We start from the raw sequence: 20401 nt of genomic DNA, 5'->3' as shown, positions 1-20401 counted from the left end.
TTTGAATGATAGTGAAATAAATGTCATGTTGTCATGTTCATTTAATTTAGCTTTTTTGTGTTATTTATACGCTAATGTCAATTTATTTTTATGATGTGCCAAATCTTGATTTAGTGCGTTATTAGAGGGTAAACATTAGAATAAGCTGCCTCAATATTTGTAGCCATATGTGATATAGCTCTAGGAGCTGATCCGTCATCAGTATTGTCGAACATTTTTTAATGTTAAGGTAAGAATGGAAAGGTAGAACGCGGATCCGAGAGCAGTGCTTGCTTTCTTTAGATCCTATCAGTATCCACACATGCCTCAACGACGCACTTAGCGAACATTCTCTCTGTGTGGTGTTTGGGAAACGCATGTTACATCTTCGGGCCGTTGTTAAAACAATCGATTTGCTCAAGTTCCATCGCTATAGGGAAACCGTGACCTGGTACTCACTCTATTGTCCCTCTAACATCAATGCAAATGCAAGATGCAGCCCTACAGTTACAGTTGAAGTTGGAAGTTTACATACACCATAGTCAAATACATTTAAACTCAGTTTTTCACAATTCCTGACATTTAATCCTTGTAAATATTCCCTGTCTTAGGTCAGTTAGGATCACCACTTTATTTTAAGAATGTGAAATGTCAGAATAATAGTAGAGAGAATGATTTATTTCAGCTTTTATTTCTTTCATCACATTCCCAGTGGGTCAGAAGTTTACATACACTCAATTAGTATTTGGTAGCATTGCCTTTAAATTGTTTAACTTGGGTCAAACTTTACCGGGTAGCCTTCCACAAGCTTCCCACAATAAGTTGGGTGAATTCTGGCCCATTCGTCCTGACAGAGCTGGTGTAACCGAGTCAGGTTTGTACGCCTCCTTGCTCGCACATGCTTTTTCAGTTATGCCTACAAATGTTCTATGGGATTGAGGTCAGGGCTTTGTGATGGCCACTCCAATACCTTGACTTTGTTGTCCTTAAGCTATTTTGCCACCACTTTGGAAGTATGCTTGGGGTCATTGTCCATTTGGAAGACCCATTTGCGACCAAGCTTTAACTTCCTGACTGATGTCTTGAGATGTTGCTTCGATATATCCACATAATTGTCCTGCCTCATGATGCCATCTATTTTGTGAAGTGCACTAGTCCCTCCTGTAGCAAAGCACCCCCACAACATGATGCTGCCACCCCCGTGCTTCACGGTTGGGATGGTGTTCTTCGCCTTGCAAGCTTCCCCTTTTTCCTCCAAACATAACAATGGTCATTATGGCCAAACAGTTCTATTTTTGTTTCATCAGACCTGAGGACATTTCTCCAAAAAGTATGATCTTTGTCCCCATGTGCAGTTGCAAACCGTAGTCTGTTTTTTTATGGAGGTTTAGGAGCAGTGGCTTCTTCCTTGCTGAGCGACCTTTCAGGTTCGTCGATATAGGACTCGTTTACTGTGGATATATATACTTTTGTACCGGTTTCCTCCAGCGTCTTCACAAGGTCCTTTGCTGTTGTTCTGGGATTGATTTGCACTTTTCGCACGAAAGTACGTTCATTTCTAGGAGACAGAACGCGTCTCCTGCCTGAATGGTATGACGGCTGGGTGGTCCCATGGTGTTTATACTTGCGTACTATTGTTTGTACAGATGAACGTGGTACCTTCAGGCGTTTGGAAATTGCTCCCAAGTATGAACCAGACTTGTGGAGGTCTACAATTTTTTTTCTGAGGTCTTGGCTGATTTCTTTAGATTTTCCCATGATGTCAAGCAAAGAGGCACTGAGTTTGAAGGTAGGCCTTGAAATACATCCACAGCTATACCTCCAATTGACTCAAATGATGTCAATTAACCTATTAGAAGCTTCTAAAGCCATGACATAATTTTCTGAAATTTTCCAAGCTGTTTAAAGGCACAGTCAACTTAGTGTATGTAAACTTCTGACCCACTGGAATTGTGATACAGTGAATTTTAAGTGAAATAATCTGTCTGTAAACAATTGTTGGAAAAATGACTTGTGTCATGCACAAAGTAGATGTTAGTAGATGTATAGTTTGTTAACAAGACATTTGTGGAGTGGTTGAAAAACTAGTTTTAATGACTCCAACCTAAGTGATTTTAAACTTCCGACTTCAACTGTATATGTTTTGATTTCTAAGACATTCTTAGGTTTGCATCATTCACAACTAAAGTTGCCAAATAACTCAAACTCGTATAGCGTATAGGACCTGTTTCAAAATATCACTTTTACACTCATATCTACTTCATATGAGCACTGACTCCGGAATGGGAAAATATATATTTTATTCAACGAAGTTAAATTATATTTTTCGTATAAAATAATGGCACGGGACTTATAAGCATATCTTGTCTGCGAAATGAACTAGCCTACAGCCTATGGCATGGTGCATACACAGATAACATGCAGTAGGCCGAATCATATTCTGTTCTTCTGAAATACATTTTCTTTATATCATAATGTTTCTCTAGACCTGCCTAAAAGAAATAATGGATTGATTGTGATGGTGTATATTAAATGGATTTATTAGACTTTTCTCAATGTAGATGTTCCAAAGGCATGTTTCAGTAGCTTGAATGCGGAGGCCTGGAGATGCTAAACGTGTTTATGTTAATTAACCATCAATCAGTGGTGGAAAAAGTACCCAATTTTCATACTTGAATAAAAGTAAAGGTAACTTAATAGAAAATGATTTAAGTAAAAGTGGAAGTCAGTCACTCAGTAAAAGTCTAAAAGTATTTGGTTTTAAATATACCGTAATTTCCGGACTATAAGCCGCAACTTTTTTCCCACGCTTTGAACCTCGCGGCTTAATATATGGATTTTTCCCGCTTTCAAATGTTTTTTCTCCCAAAAAACACATTCTGTGACGTGCTCAGTTTTTTGGCGGCATGAAGCTTTCATTAGACCAATGAAATTGCCGAACGGGTTAAGGTCAAACAACTTTTTTGTTTACTGTTTAGATGAAATCGAGCGCTCTCAAACTTCCCATCATTCTGATTACGGTAGTCATTTTGTCACCCTCATCATGGCAAAGACACGGAGAAATCCATATGATGCAGCTTTCAAGTTGAAGGCAATTGATCTGGCTGTTGGAAAAGGAAATAGAGCTGCTGCACGGGAGCTTGGTCTTAATGAGTCGATGATAAGACGTTGGAAACAGCAGTGTGAGGAATTGACTCAGTGCAAAAAGACAACTAAAGCTTACTGCTAATTTTTTTATTTTTTGTTACAAGCCATGTTTCGTTAAAGCCTATTTATTTTTGTTACAAGCCGTGTTTCGTTAAAGCCTATTTATTTTTGTTACAAGCCGTGTTTCGTTAAAGCCTGTGTAAAGTTAATTTGTTTCAATGTACCGGTAGGCACCTGCGGCTTATAGACATGTGCGGCTTATTTATGTTCAAAATAAAAAATAAATTAAATCCAGTGGGTGCGGCTTATATTCAGGTGCGCTCAATAGTCCGGAAATTATGGTACTTAAATATCTAAATGAAATATAATTGCTAAAATATACTTAAGTATCAAAAGTAAAAGTATAAATAATTTCAACTCCTTGTTTTTTTTTGATTTACGGATAGCCAGGGGCCGCTCCAACACTCATACATAATTTACAAAGGAAGAATGTGTTTAGTGAGTCCTCCAGATCAGAGGCAGTAGGTATGACCGGGTATGTTCTCTTGATAAGTGTGTGAATTAGACTTTTTTCCTGTTGTGCTAAGCATTCAAATTGTAACGAGACCGTTTGGGTGTCAGGGAAAATGTATGGAGAAAAAAGTACATAATTATCCTCAGGAATGTAGTGAAGTAAAAGTAAAAGTAGTCAAAAATATAAATAGTAAAGTAAAGTACAGATACCCCCCAAAATTACTTTCGTAATACTTTCAAGTATTTTTACATAAGCACTTTACACTACTGTGGTCAATTACTGTGAGACTGGCATGCATTTACAAGACAATAACCGGCTGACCAAATGTCATGACCGCAGTAGCCCTATTTGCGCCTTACGGATTGTGGTTGTTGTGGATGGCTGTTCACAAATGTATATGTGTATTTTTACCCAATAGCCTAATGTTGAATTGAAGATGTTTAAGATGCCTATCAATCATTGTTTTTGCGACCAGGGGTGTATTCATTATGGAAACCGTTTAAGAATCAATTAGAAGCTAACAGAGCAAAACCAGAGTTTTTATTGGACAAATTCAGGTAGATCCGTCCCCGTTTTGTTCCGTTTGCTTCCATTTAAGATACGTTTTGGAACAGAATCAGCCTAACGAATACGCCCCAGTGGACAGCCAGTGAAAATGCGCTCTTGCAACAGCCTCATAGAGCAGATCCCAGCCTATGGAATAAAAGTTTGAGTTCCTCCCTTCTAAACTCCACTGTGTTATTGTGCTCCATACTGTCAAAACGAGTTTAATACAAAAAAAAATACGATTGAGACTTATTTTCATCATCGAAAATTACCATCTATACTGAACAAAAATATAAACGCAACATGCATTACAGTTCATATAAGGAAATCAGTCAATTTAAATAAATTCATTATGCCCTAGATTTCACATGGGCAGGGGCACAGCCATGGGTGGGCCTGGGAGGGCAAAGGCATACCCACCTGGGAGCCAGGCTCAGCCAATCAGAATTAGTTTTCCCCCACAAATGGGATTTAATTACAGAGAAATAGTCAGTTTCATCAGCTGTCCGGGTGGCTGGTCTCAAACGGTCCTGCAGGTGAAGAACCCGGAAGTGGAGGTTCTGGGCTGGTGTGGTTACACGTGGTCTTCGGTTGTGAGGCCGGTTGGACGTAATGCCAAATTCTCTAAAACGACGTTGGAGGCGGCTTATGGTAGAGAAATTAACATTCAGCTCTGGTGGATATTCCTGCAGTCAGCATGTCGATTGCATGCTCCCTCAAAACTCGAGACATCTGTGGCATTGTGTTGTGTGACAAAACAGCACATTTTAGAGTGGTCTTTTATTGTGCACCTGTGTAATGATCATGCTGTTTAATCAACTGATTTATATTCCACACGTCAGGTGGATGGATTATCTTGACAAAGGAGAAATGCTCACTAACAGGGATGTAAACATGTATGCACAAAATTTGACCGAAATAAGCTTTTTGTGCATATGGAACATTTCTGGGATCTTTTATTTCAGCTCATGAAACACTTTACATGTTGTTTATATTTTTGTTTAGTATAGTTTTTCACATCTAAATAGCACTTTTCAGTAGTGCTCAAAGCATGACATTCTGAGAGCAGCATTTATCTTTCAACTACAAGCAATGAGCTTCAATCAGTCCTCCATGACAACACAATCCTAGGCTAATTAGTCCTTAGTTTTGGGGTTATGCTCAGGTATAACAATTTGGCTAATCTATATTTCCAAGTCCTATTCTTGAAGATCAAGGGGTATTAAATTAATTGATATAGCCTAATCGTATAATTATCTGAAGTAGAAAGCAATGGGTTAGAAGAAGCCTACATAAACAACACATCAAGTAAAATGCAACATCCATTTATGGCCAGCTATGTAAACTCTAACATTGACTTAGATGTTGATGTTGTTCAATTGGTAATCATTTTTTAAATCAGGTTTTATGACTTTGTGGCTGTGCCAGCTACTAACCTGTGCATCTTAAGGTGAAAATAGTCTAAAAGTAACTGAAAGTATTCAGATTACATTACAGAGTTCGGGTAACCCAAAAGCTATGTTACTGATTACAATTGTGGACAGGTAACTAGTAACTGTAACAGATTATATATAGAAAGTAACCTACACAACCCTGGTGACCCTGCCTAGCATTTTAAATGTGTAAACGATCAACCTTTGGCCCCCTTTTACCTTCTGCAGCTTGTTGACCTTATCAGAGCACACCGCCATCTCCTGCTTGAGCAGCCTGTTCTCTTCTGACAGCATGTCCACCATCTGCTGGGCGCGTGCCATCATGGCGAAGGGGTCCCCCTGGGGGTTGGGGTAGTGCTGGGGAGGGTGGCCCTGGGATGACTGGGAGTGGTACTGTTGGTGCTGGAGTTGTTGTTGTTGCTGCTGCTGCTGCTGCTGCTGTTGTTGTTGTTGTTGTTGCTGCTGCTGCTGGTGTTGTTGTTGCTGTTGTTGAAATTGGTGGTGCTGCTGCTGCTGGTGGTGCATCCTGGAGGTGGAGCCGTAGGGGTCGTGTGGGAAGCCGTGGCCCCTCTGAAGTGGAGGGTGAATGGCCCCAGGGCAGTACAGGTCTCCCTGGTGTGATCCAGGGCCCTGGGGGCTGCGTGGGCCCGTGGAGGCGTAGGGATCCCCTTGGGGGTGGGGGGGTGTGTGGGATGGGTGAGAGGCACTGAGGAGACTATTGAGGGTGGAGGACTGGGCTCGGGACAGAGAGCCCACAGAGGTGACAGAGGAGGTGGGGCTGTGGTGATGGACAGATCTCTGGGAGTGGACCGAGCTCTCCTTATTGGATCTGTGGACACGACAGCCAATCAGAGAGGTTAATACTAAGAAAGGAATGTCAGTTGGTTTACCGTATGACTTTATGTGGGTCTCCAACAGTCCATAGATAGTATAATCATTTCTATCTTAGTGCTTGTTTTAGTATACAACAAAACATATCACCAGGCAAAACATATACAATGATACTATCCGTTTACTATGGTGATTCACCTGCCATACACCAACAAGTCTGTTTTTTTTCCAACTGACAAAAAAACAATTGTGAACCACTTTGGAAATAAGCAAACATTCCTGTGTCTATAAGGGACGTCATCAGAGAGTGAACAATCATGTCGCCACAGGTTTTAGCTGATGATAAAAATGATGCGGTACTCATCTCTGTTTGCCAGTGATTTACTTTGAGGTAAATGAATAAGCAAGCAGGAGGGAAAACAGGCAGAACAGGATCTCTATCCCTTCTATCCAGACAACTGGCTCTGGCTCTGTGTCTGTTTCTGGCTCTGTGTGTGTGTGTCTGTTTCTGGCTCTGTGTGTGTGGTGTGTGTCTGTTTCTGGCTCTGTGTGTGTGTGTGTGTCTGTTTCTGGCTCTGTGTGTGTGTGTGTGTGTCTGTTTCTGGCTCTGTGTGTGTGTGTGTGTCTGTTTCTGGCTCTGTGTGTGTGTGTGTGTGTGTGTGTGTCTGTTTCTGGCTCTGTGTGTGTGTGTGTGTGTGTGTGTGTGTGTGTGTGTGTGTGTGTGTGTGTGTGTGTGTGTGTGTGTGTGTGTGTGGTGTGTGTGTGTGTGTGTGTGAACCAACAGGCGTTGGAGACATGCCTTACTCCTCAGCCTTCCAGCTAATCAATAAACCTGTTCACCTCAACAGACAGCCTGGCAGTCAAGTAGGAAGGCAAGCAGGCAGGCAGGGAGGTAGGCAGGTAGAGAGGCAGGCAGGCATGCAGACCGGCAAGTAGGGAGGCAGACAGGGCGGTAGGGAGGCAGGCAGGTGGGTAGACAGGTAGGTAGACAGGTAGACAGGTAGTTAGGCAGACAGGTAGTTAGGCAGACAGGTAGATAGGTAGACAGGTAGATAGGTAGAAAGGCATGTAGGACGGTAGGCAGACAGGTAGATAGGGAGGCAGGCATGTAGGTAGATAGGCATGTAGGTAGATAGGCAGGTAGGTAGGCAGGCAGGCAGGCAGGCAGGCAGGCAGGCAGGCAGGCAGGCAGGCAGGCAGGCAGGCAGGCAGGCAGGCAGGCAGGCAGGCAGGCAGGCAGGCAGGCAGGCAGGCAGGCAGGCAGGCAGGCAGGCAGGCAGGCAGGCAGGCAGATATATGAAGGACAGGTAAGTCGCCCTCCAGCACTGTGTGTGTAGGCAATGACCCCGTTTATGACTGAAAGTCACAGAGTTCAAGGGTAAAAGCCTAAATCACCCCTAGGAATGTTAAAGAGAAGGTCTCAATCATGTTAATTTGACCAAAAATACTCAAGACTAGGGTTGGGCGGTATACTGTATATACCGTATCCCGGGGTGTTTCGAAATACCCTTGGTATGATTTTTCAATAACGTCAATACAGTTTTTGTTTTATAAATGTGATTATTTGTACTTTTTAAATAAATACCTGCAGTCAACTTGTGCACTAAGTAATAGATAAAGCAGATTGCGTAATTTTTCATTATGATGCATACTGGTACTAGTTTCTCATACAGCTGTTTTAGCAAGTCACGTGTGTTTATTTACATAAAAAGCACAACGAGCAAAACAGACGCTTTGTGAGGTGAGTCACTCCTGCAGCGCAATTTACAGTGTCTTCAGAAAGGATTCATACCCCTTGACTTATTCCACATTTTGTTGTGTTAGTCTAATTTCAAAATGGATTCAATAGAAAAAAATGCCTTACCAATCTACACACAATAATGACAAAGTGAAAACATGTTTCAATTCTCATCACAATTCTCTCTATATGGTATAGTTTCTGCTCTGACATGCACTGTCAATTGTGCGACCTTATATAGACAGGTGTGTTTCTTTTTAAATCATGTCCAAACAATTGACTTGGCCACAGGTGGACTCAAGTTATTGTGATATCTCAAGAATGATTAAAGGAAATTGGATGCACTTGAATGCAATTTGGAGTGTAATAACAAACAGTTGTAAATTAGATATTTCTGCATTTAATTTTAAATAAATTAGCAAACATTTCTAAAAACATGTTTCCACTTTGTCATTATGGGGTATTGTGTGTGTAGATGGATGATTATATATATTTTTTTACCATTTTGAATTCAGGCTGTAACACAGCAACATGTGGAATAAGGGGTATGAATACTTTCTGAAGACACTGTAAGTAAGGCGACGAAGTTACAAGAAAATCACAGTACATTTTTGCCAGCTATATATCTTATAACTATTCAATTAACTATGTAAGATTTGCCAAATAAATTCTCTCCAGCTGGGTTTTGCTAATTTGCTAATGTTAACTAAGATGTTTGGTGGAGTATATCAAGTAGAAATGTGCATGAAAACTAGTTGTCTATCGTTGAATAACAAAAAACACTTCATTGAAGAATCTCTACTGTTGACCAAAAACAGATGAAGGGCCGTAGACTTCAGCTACCAAACTTCGGCTTGCCTCAAGATTTTTTTTTGTTTGTACAGACGGAAAAAAAACGGAACACCAAAACAAAAACGTCACAATTTTATAATAATATATGCGCAAACTGTTTAGACTGGGAAGCATACAGTAAGCTTGGTAGTTAATGTTTGCATTTGCTCGTTAGCATTTACCTAGCATTCGCTATGGGAATTCCTTAGTACTTGTTAGCATTTCTTTAGCATTCTGGTAACTGACGTTTTATACAAACTGTTTTTACGTTAGAAAAAAATGTTTGCCCCTTGTGTGCACTGCCAGAAATACTGTATATCCCAGGATTGCACAGGCACGGTATGAAGGTATGTAAATCTGGATACCATCCAATCCTACTCAAGACGCAGCAGGTATACGAATTGTTGAAGTTTTGGACAGCACACCAACAGAGACTTCAAATAAATGCAGTAAATAGACATTCCTTAGCCAGCAGACAAGGGGCAGTCTGTCTCTCTAGGGCCATGTTGGGGGAGTGTGTGTGTTTCTCAACTGGGTCAGGTGTGCGTGATTCAACTGAACAAGACAATGGGATCAGATTTCTTTAGCTAAGTTCTGGTAGCCACATCAACAACATGAAATTAAAGTTTGATACTATAGTAACAGTGATACAGCTCAGAGAGACAGGATGTTCACTCGGACAGTCAGACACACAGTGAGTCAGTACGGAGTGAAGTGTGTTCATCTTACTCACCTGAAGGAGCCGTACTCTGGTGGAGGCTGGTAGCGGACGTGTGGAACCTCGTTCCTGCCCTGGTCCCTGGGCCGATGCTCCTGGTAATAGTGCCCTCCTTGCTCCTGATGCTGGGGCTGCTGTTTGGAAGGGGAGCCCATGTTCTTGAAGGGGTAGTCAGGTGGGGGGCCCCGGTGCTGGCCTGAGGGCTTGTAGTAATCCCCCGGGGGACCTGGAGGGGGAAGCTGGGGGGAAAGGGGGGCACTGGTGATGGGGGCGTGGGCCTTGACCCCGCTGGTGGCCAACGAGAGTTGCATGAGGCGCTCGGAGAGGGAACGTACGTGACCTTGCTTCAGGTCCTTGAGTCCGTCGTCCTGATGCACTTTGCCCCCGGTGCTCAGCCGCTGCACCGTTGGACGCCCCTCCGTACGCACCTTGCCGTTGTTGGTTGCAGCTGTCACGTAAAACGCAGCGCCCACCGACGGAGGCAACTGTTGTTGTTGTTGGTGTTGTTGATGTTGCTGGTGGTGCGGGTGGCCCCGGAAATACTGCGACTGCACCTTGGCCTCCTCGTAGGTGGGTAAGTCCTCGGGGTTGGGACCCTGGCTACTCCCTCCCCCACCACCACTCATTCCTCCTCCTCCACTACTACCCCCGCCGCGGGAGCCAAGCTTCTCCACGCCACTGTCTGCCTGCAGCTCCTGTCCCTGAGGCTCCTGCCGGGCGATGTGGGGCACCATAGAGTCGTGCCGTTCATCATTGGGGCCAACATGGCCCGGGTAGCCCCCGCTCACCCCTCCCTCCTGCTGCTGCCTCTGCTGCTGCTGTTGTTGTTGATGTTGCTGCATGGCCAGCTGGTAGTTGCGTCCCTCACCATAGCGCATCTGCTCCTGTAGGAGTCGCTGCAGGACAGTGTTGTTGCTGCTGTTGCTGCTGCTTGACGTTTCGTCGGCCACCGGCCTCATTTCAGTTTCCCGAAGACCACGCACCTCATGGAAGGATGAGCTGCGCCCGCGATCGATGTTCCCTGGGAGAGGGTAGGGTGGGACGAAGGAGGGTGGGTGAGATGAGGAGGGGGATGAGTCGAGAAAGGATTGAAGAGAGGGGTTGAAGAGAGGGTGAAAACAGGGAGATAAGTGATAGGGGAGAGAGGCGTTAGGGTAGGCGGGTGGAGAGAGATGGAGAGGGGGAAAAGAAGGGAGAAATGTGGGGGGGAATAGAGGAGACAAAGTCAGAGAACACACAAGCCCTTTACCAACGACCCCTAACACTCATCATGAGAGTCATAGCTGAGCATACTGAACACTAGACATGAGTGATGTTAAGGTGAAACACATAATGGAGATGAAAACAATGACAACGGGACTGAACCACCACTATGCTCTGAGAAACGTAAAGAAGAAGTGAACCCCCCTGCAACTACTCAAGAGGTAGTTCAGACCAAACCAGAAAAAAGCATATCAAACCAAAACTCTTAACATTTTGACAACTGGGTAGCATTGGAGGGTATATCATCAGTTTTAAAGGCCAAATCTGGTGCTTACAAGTGCCAGTTTCTAAGGCTTTTTGGAGCCAAACTACAAATATGACTATATGACACCATCGTCAGCAGAAATACTGACTTATAGTCAGGCCAAATTGATGGTCACCCAAACCAACCGATTACATGGTACTAAATCCCAGAGTCAGAGCGTTTAGGACCACCCAGGTGTGTATACTGTAACCCCATTCCCTTTGTGCAGGACAGGAGAGAACATCTGATTATTACTGTCAACATGCTGTGTGCACTACTATTGTCGAAATTAATCATGACCATTTTTACACACCCAACTATTTTTATCATTACCCAGCAGATAATTTGCAGAATGCAAAATGATTGATTCAAAAATCAAAACTCTTTTATCCCAAGCTAGGCATGTGATTGGTAGACATATGACAATCATACAGTAGGGGAAGGCATATGTGTTTTAGTAAAAAGATACAAAGTCAAAGTAGAAACCACCCAGGGCATGTTAGCTGTGAATTAGCTAACATGCCTGCAGGTCTAAATCAAACACACTCATTTCCGGAGAGTGTAAATTTACGCTTTAACTACATCCAATAAAAAGCCACAAGCAAGTGTTACGCTTAAAGGGCTTCACTAGATTAAGGAGTTATTTTGAAACTGACTGCCTCAATGTTTTTGGGGTGGGATTTCAAACTGGGTTCTATGGAGTGGTTTCCACTGACAACCTTGAATGCCATTAAAGAGAAATTGTGGTTAAAGAAAAAGAGGCACCATCTACAAAGTAATGAAGAAGGTGAAATTATTACATCTATTGCTTTCTGATATTCTTCTCATTCTCAAGGAGGATGAAGCTTTTTTCCGAAACATCTGTGGTAAATAAATATATATTAAAAAGTCAGCTTTGGGGCCATCCGCACGCGGGGCTCTCTTCCAAGTCGAAGAAGGAAAAGAGAGAAAAAAAATGAATGTCACAATGGTAGTATACTCTCCCCGACATACTTCGACTGCTATTTCCTGCCGCTCTTCCCCCAAATCTTCTCCTTTCTGACTCCCCCTCTTCAGAACCAACTAGTACCAACAAGGACAATGGACAAATGGAGGATGGAACAGAAACAAAACAAAAACACACAACTGAAAATAAATGTGGAGAGAAATGGAGGATCCACTGGTATGACAGAGGGAATTGTTTTGACATGGCGAGACACAGTGACTTATGGGTTGTTTAAAGGTTGCTGCCTGCCTGCCACACAGAGAAAACAGGGAATCTGACAGGCAGGCAGGCAGCACACTGGACCCCGAGCAGGCGTTTCACATAGTAGTCTCTACTCTGTACTAATGCTACATTATGAAATGACATTGGCATTCAGAATCGTCTACTTCTATTCAATCAAATTCAATAAATGTTAAAACTACTACTGTGCCGGCAGAATTGTTAGGTTGCTTGAAATCAAAACTCAGTCATACTGTACTGGCTTGTTTAAAATCTGCTCATTAACTTTTCCTTTACCCCCCACCTCTGTGAATTGATAACCCCTGCAATCTAAATGCAGAAGACACATTTCAGTTGAATGCATTCAGTTGCACAACTGACTAGGTATCCCCCTTTCCTTTCCCTTCTATATCTCCCCTAGACTTATCCGACTCCCTCCCCCTGGTCACCTACCTGTGTGGCTGCTCTCACCGCGCTCCTCCGGCACCGCTCTGACTAGGCTCTGCTGCTCATGGTGCTGCTGCTGTTGGGGGGGGGCAGGTACCGAGATGGGTGTCTCCAGGGGGTTCGGTGGGGGTCTCCTCCTGGTCCTGTAGCGTCACCAGTTCCTCCAGGTGCTCCAACGCATAGATGCGCTGGTCCACGTCGCTTAGCCCCAGCCACTCTGCAACAGGAAGAGCCACTCTCAACCAACCAACCTCAACAATGGGGGTGGGGTCCGGTATGCACGGCTGCAGGAGCCGCACAGGGGAAGAGGAGGGGCGGGGATTTTGGGAATGTAAAATAGGGGACACTTTCAGTGAAGTCTTTTCCTCCTCTGGTTCGGCCGTGAGCAGAGAGCGATGGCCAGAGTGAGCCGTGCACCATACAGCTGTGTGAATGTCTGGCAGGTTATGGGAAGTAGGGGTGTGTGTGTTCAGTGTTGTGTTTGTGTGTGTGTGTTTGTTTTCAGTGTGTGTGCACACGCACCTGTGTGCGTGTGTGTGGGTCGGCCTTTCGCTGGAATCAAACACAGGATGTGAGGATGTGCAGGGTTCAATCAGAACAGAGAGAGAATGGAGAGCTGAGCTGCTCTTGACAAAACAAGACAACTCCCATCTCTGTGTGAACCAGAGGTGATTTTCTGGACACAATCTTTCCTGGCGACGTTACCGAACATTGGTGTTATTGTGAAACCCAGTTTGGAGTCGGCAGACTCAGCCACAGAGAAGCAGTTACAGCTAAAACAAGAGTTCAAGTGTTTGGAACAACAACTTTGAAAGAGAATGTCAGATTAAATGTTCTTCACTCTCTGTCAACAGACGTTTGAAAGAGGGTGAAATCCCGGGGAAGTATAATCCATTTCTGTTGATGTTTGACTGACTCGGTAGCCATACAGCGCACGCACATGCACATGCACGCACACACACACACACACATACACGCACACACACACACACACATACACGCACACACACACACACACACACCGACACGCACACCGCCCTTCCTCTAACACAGCGAGAGCAATCAGAACTGATAAAGCCAGATTTGGATTCTCAAAACACACACCCCCACGAAGACACGTACAGTACATACACTTGCAAAAACACATACAGTACCAGTCAAAAGTTTGGACACACCAACTCATTCAAGTTTGTTTCTGTTGAATAATAGTGAAAACATCAAAACTATGAAATAACACATATGGAATCATGTAGTAACCAAAAAAGTGTTAAACAAATCAAAATATATTTTAGATTCTTCATAGAAGCCACCCTTTGCCTCGATGACAGCTTTGCACACTCTTGGCATTCTCTCAACCAGCTTCACCTGGAACGCTTTTCCAACAGTCTTGAAGGAGCCCCCACTTGTTGGCTGCTTTTCCTTCACTGCAGTTCAACTCACCACAAACCATCTCAATTGGGTTGAGGTTGTGGGATTGTGGAGGCCAGGTCATCTGATGCAGCACTCCATCACTCTCCTTCTTGGTTAAATAGCCCTTACACAGCCTGGATGTGTGTTGGGTCATTGTCCCGTTGAAAAACAAATGATAGTCCCACTAAGCGCAAACCAGATGGGATTGCGTATCACTGCAGAATGCTGTGGTAGCCATGATGGTTAAGTGTGCCTTGAACTCTAAATAAATCACAGACAGTGTTACCAGCAAAGCACCCCCACACCATCACACCTCCTCCTCCATGCTTCTCGGTGGGAACCACACATGCCGTGATCATCCGTTCACCTACTCTGCGTCTCACAAAGATACAGCGGTTGGAACCAAAAATCTCAAATTTGGACTCATCAGACCAAAGGACAAATTTCCACCCATCTAATGTCCATTGCTCATGTTTCTTGGCCCAAGCAAGTCTCTTCTTCTTATTGGTGTCCTTTAGTAGTGGTTTCTTTGCAGCAATTCAACCATGAAGGTCTCCTCTGAACAGTTGATGTTGAGATGTGTCTGTTACTTGAACTCTGTAAAGCATTTCTTTAGGCTGCAATTTCTGAGGCTGGTAACTCTAATGAACTTATCCTCTGTAGCAGAGGTAACTCTGGGCCTTCCTTTCCTGTGGCGGCCCTCATGAGAGCCAGTTTCATCATAGCGTTTGATGGTTTTTGTGACTGCACTTGAATAAACTTTCAAAGTTCTATGAAATTTTCAGGATTGACTGACCTTCATGTTTTAAAGTAATGATGGACTGTCATTTCTCTTTGCTTATTTAAGATGTTCTTGCCATAATATGGACTTGGTCTTTTACCAAAAAGGGCTATCTTCTGTATACCACCCCTACCTTGTCACAACACAACTGATTGGCTCAAACACATTAAGAAGGAAGGAAATTCCACAAATTAACTTTTATCAAGGCACACCTGTTAATTGAAAAGCATTCCAATTGACTACCTCATGAAGCTGGTTGAGAGAATGCCAAGAGTGTGCAAAGCTATCATCAAGACAAAGGGTGGCTATTTTGAAGAATCTCAAATATATTTTAATTTGTTTAACACTTTTTTGGTTACTACATGATTTCAAATGTGTTATTTCATAGCTTTGATGTCTTCACTATTATTCTACAATGTAGAAAATAGTAAAAATAAAGAAAAAACATTGAATGAGTAGGAGTGTCCAAACTTTTGACTGGTACTGTACATTCACGTGAAAACAAATGTAGACACACAATCACACTCTTGATAGGACGGTATGAGTAAGACAATCAGTATCACAACAAGGACTAATCACCCTCCCCTCTGAAAAATGACTTCCAGATGGTCCCGTCATACTCCCTCCTCACCCGTCTCCCCCCATTTGCTGATGCTCAAATTGTAAGTTCCTTGACTGTTTCAGATAAACAGTTTATTCTGTAGCCAGAGCTGGCCACAGTGCATTCGGGGAATCTGGCATTCTGGCTGCTCCTCAGATAGGTCTCCCTGTAAGTCATCCCAGTGGCTTTGACCTCTGTGTGTGTGTGTGTATGTGTGTGTGCGTGTGTGTGTGTGCTTGTGTGGGTTATGTCAGCCAGCATACCTGAGCTAGCCTGGGTCTCAGCAGCACCTACAGAGCGCAGCTATGACATTCACCTCAACACTCACACGGTCTGAAATTCCACTATCAGGATTTGAGCAATAACATTCAATTTCATTGCTCACATCCATCCACCTTGTTTGAAATACCACTGCCATGATGCATCTCAACTGCAAATTCACACAAAGTATTAAAAAGGATCACATACCAAGGGAGCAGTAGGCTACAATGAAATATCATGAGATATTCCACAGAACCAAAACAATGCCAAGAGATCCAGCCTGCTTTATTCAATCCAATTTTCCCACAGAGCAGCTCAGTAAAGCAGTTACACAGCGCTCTCAGCTTGTACCTTCGTTCTGCAAGAGCTACCACGGCACACCTTTCTCTCTCTCTCTCTCTCCCCCTCCTTCTCTCCCTCCCTCCCTCCCCCTCGTTCCAGCAGGTGGGGCTACGACAGGGAGGACAGGTGAATCTGTAGGCCCTCCAGGATCTCGTCACACCCTCATACCTGAGCGCTGGCATAACTGCTCCTTTACACCGTTTACCATTAGCCCGCCCAGCCACCTGCTGCTTCACCACACACTTCCTCTTTAGAGAGGGCCTACGCACACAGGTTCAGGTTCCCGCTGGTCCTAGATCAGTGAGTCAGGGGCAGACAGGCCCACAAAGTTGGAAGGGGTGGAAAAGCTGTGCTGGAGTTAGTCAGTCTCTCTACAAAAACCCTAAAGGGAGAGGGAAGAGAGGCAGACAGACTGAAAAATAGAGTTTGAGTGTGAAAGAGAGAGAAAAAGAGAGTGAGTGGGTTTGAGTGTAAGAGAGAAAGAGAAAGTAATATAGCAAGACAACAGAACTCCCTCACTCCCTCTCTCAGAGATCCATTTAATTAAAATGGCATCATTCATAGGTAGCCAGCCATGTTCTCAGTCGTAAAGGCTTATGACCAGTGTCATCTCAGTGAAACATACAGGTAACTGCCAAAATAAAAGGAACACCAACATAGTGTCTTAATAGGGTATTGGGCCACTACGAACCAGAACAGCTTCAATGCACCTTGACATAGATTCTACAAGTGTCTGGAACTCTATTGGAGCGACACGACACCATTCTTCCACGACAAATTCCATAATTTGGTGTTTTGCTAATGGTGGTGGAAAAAGATGTCTCTGGTGCCGATCCAGAATCTCCCATAAGTGTTAAATTGTGTTAAAATCTGGTGACTGAGACGGCCATGTCATATGGTTACATCGTTTTCAAACAATTCTGTGACCACTGATGACCTTTGGATGGGGGCATTGTCATCCTATGGGGGCATAGTCATGGCAGCCTAAATAAAGGCCAAAATAATGGCCTGCCCAGCATTTTTACACATGACCCTAAGCATGATGGGATGTTAATTGCTTAATTAACTCAGGAACCACACCTGTGTGGAAGCACCTGCTTTCAATATATACTGAACAAAATTATAAACGCAACATTGTCAAACAGTGGGTGTAGCTGGTGCATGGAAGTCAGGCGCAGGAGAGCAGAGATGAGTGGACAAAGCACTTTACTGAGGCAATTATTAGAACAGACGCAACCGCGTCACAAAAACAAAATGCCCAAAGGACAAGTGAGGCAGCACAAAGTACAACAACCAAGTACAAAGTACCGGCTGCCACAAAGCACGGGTACAAAACAAAACCCGGCGCATACCAGCCGGAAGCGTGCCAACCTCGACGATAAACAATACCCCACACAGACATGGAGGGAATTAGAGGGCTAAATACACAGTAATTATGAGGAGATGTAAACCAGGTGTGCAGGAAAACAAGACAAAACAAACGGAAAATGAAAGGTGGAGCGGCGATGGCTAGAAGACCAGTGACGTCGACCGCCGAACGCCGCCCGAAAAAGGAGAGGGACCGACTTCAGTGGAAGTCGTGACAAACATGCAACAATTTCAAATATTCTACTGAGTTACAGTTCATATAAGGAAATCAGTCAATTGAAATACATTCATTAGAACCTAATCTATGGATTTCACATGAATACAGATATGCATCTGTTGGTCACAGATACCTTAAAAAAACAGTAGGGGCGTGGATCAGAAAACTAGTCAGTATATGGTGTGACCACTCATGCAGCTCGACATCTCCTTCACATAGAGTTGATCAGGTTGTTGATTGTGGCCTGTGGAATGTTGTCTGACTCCTCTTCAATGGCTGTGCAAAGTTGCTGGATATTGGCGGGAACTGGAACACGCTGTCGTACACGTTGATCCAGAGCATCCCAAACATGCTCAATGGGTGACATGTCTGATGAGTATGCAAGCCATGGAAGAACTGGGATATTTTCAGCTTCCAGGAACTGTGTACAGAACCTTGCGACATGGGCCCATGCATTATCATGCTGAAACATGAATGCACATCTCTGTGCATTCAAATTGTCATCGATAAAATGCAATTGTGTTCATTGTCCGTAGCTTATGCCTATCCATACCATAACCCCACCGCCACTATGGGGTAAACTGTTGACATGAGGCCAGTTGGATGTAATGCCAAATTCTCTAAAATGACGTTGGAGGTGGCTTTTGGTAGAGAAATTAACATTTAATTCTCTGGTAACAGCTCTGGTGGACATTCCTGCAGTCGGCATGCCAATTGCATGCTCCCTCAAAACTTGAGACATCTGTGGCATTGTGTTGTGTGACAAAACTACACATTTAGAGTGGTGTTTTATTGTCCCCAGCACAAGGTGCACCTGTGTAATGATTATGCTGTTTAATCAGCTTCTTGATTTGCCACACCTTTCAGGTAGATGGATTATCTTGGCAAAGGAGAAATACTAACAGCGGTGTAAACTAATTTGTACACAAAATTTGAGCGTATGGAACATTTCTGGGATCTTTTATTTCAGCTCATGAAACATGGGACCAACACTTTACATGTTGCGTTTGTATTTTTGTTCAGTGTACTTTTGTCCAGTGTATCCCTCGTTTACTCAGTGTTTCCATTATTTTGGGCAGTTACCTTTCTCTCATCTGAGTGAGTGAGGCCTTCAGTCTTTAGCCTGATGCCAGATCTGTGTAGAGAGACACTGATTCAAACTCTGCTCCCAGCTTCAGCCAGCAATTAACTGGGAGATTTGAGATGCGATGGTATACAGTAGTAGCTAGCTATATCTATTATGAGATGCTCTTTCATATTTTTAATGGAGCCAGAGGTTGCACTGTCTAATGTAAATATTTGCCTCCCATGTGCAAGTTTCCCAGCGCCCCCGCACACAGCCTGTTTATTCTTCTAAAACACCAGAGCGGGGTTAACAGCAGAAGGGGGGAAGGAACTTCCACAGGAAAGCAAGGAAGAACAAGACATTAAGAGTGGGATAGATGGGCAGAGAAAGAGAGCGAGAGAGAGACAGAAAGACAGACAGACAGACAGACGGCCCCTGACATTAAGGTTGACGTTCAGACCTTTATCCCCTCAGGAGACATACTGCAGGATATACACACTGGGTCCTGAGAGCACCACATACACACACACACACACACACACACAAAAACACACACACACACAGGATCCTGGGAGCACATAATACACCCCACCATGGACACACACACACACACACACATTTTCCCTGGAGGGTGATATTACAGGTTACTTACGGGTCCTGAGAACCCATCACCCACCACTAAATACACCACACACGCACTATGTTTTCCCCAGGGGAACCATGAATAAGGGCAGTAGGTTAGATTAAGATGATTTACTGTCTATTCATACCAGGAATAGAGCCAGAGGCAGACATGGGTTCAAATACTATTTGAACTCTTTCAAATACTTCTAGCGTTTGATTTAGCCTGCCTGGACTGCCATGCAAGCAGAGTCTTCCATTGGTTTCACTGCAACAAAAGCTCAATCAAGCAGCCAAAGTATTTGAAAATAATATCAAAGGTTTTTAAACCCAGCTCTGCCCAGAGTTGGGGGCTGGGAGACCAGGATGGTACGCAAACACTTAACCCGTCACTTCCCTGAGTCTCATGAGAGTCCCAGTCACTTTTTCTCAGGTTAAAGCTTGGTTGCAAATGGATCTTCCAAATGGACAATGACCCCAAGCATACTTCCAAAGTTGTGGCAGAATGGCTTAAGGACAACAAAGTCAAGAAATTGGAATGGTCATCACAAAGCCCTAACCTCAATCCTATAGAAAATTTGTGGGCAGAACTGAAAAAGCGTGTGCGAGCAAGGAGGCCTACAAACCTGACTCAGTTACACCAGCTCTGTCAGGAGGAATGGGCCAAAATTGAACTAACTTATTGTGGGAAGCTACCTGAAACGTTTTACCCAAGTTCAACAATTTAAAGGCAATGCTACCAAATGCTAATTGAGTGTATGTAAACTTCGGACCCACTGGGAATGTGATGAAATAAATAAAAGCTGAAATAAATAATTCTCTCTACTATTATTCTGACA

At 43.7% G+C, this 20401-nt stretch overlaps 1 protein-coding gene across 4 annotated transcripts in view; it reads right to left on the bottom strand.

Moving 5' to 3' along the window:
- LOC106603473 (angiomotin) overlaps positions 1–20401 on the bottom strand; it is a 50923-nt gene that overhangs the window by 19441 nt on the left and 11081 nt on the right. The window contains exons 1-6 of one of the 4 annotated variants that reach the window (XM_014197211.3): positions 16156–16322; positions 12902–13112; positions 12238–12306; positions 12045–12105; positions 9753–10758; positions 5839–6448 (exon numbers count right to left, since the gene is read on the bottom strand). In XM_014197211.3, coding sequence (XP_014052686.3) covers positions 5839–6448; positions 9753–10758; positions 12045–12105 — 1677 coding nt within the window. In that variant the 5' untranslated portion in view covers positions 12238–12306; positions 12902–13112; positions 16156–16322. Of the gene's footprint in view, positions 1–5838; positions 6449–9752; positions 10759–12044; positions 12106–12237; positions 12307–12901; positions 13113–16155; positions 16323–20401 lie in introns of those variants that run through there. The other 3 variants (XM_014197209.3, XM_014197215.3, XM_014197214.3) reach the window with 3 other exon arrangements.

This window comes from Salmo salar, chromosome 04, assembly GCF_965601325.2.
Source record: "Salmo salar chromosome 04, fSalSal1, whole genome shotgun sequence".
NCBI lineage: Eukaryota > Metazoa > Chordata > Actinopteri > Salmoniformes > Salmonidae > Salmo > Salmo salar.
The sequence above is the reverse complement of the archived record's forward strand: the minus strand, read 5'-3'. Positions and strand labels throughout refer to the sequence as shown.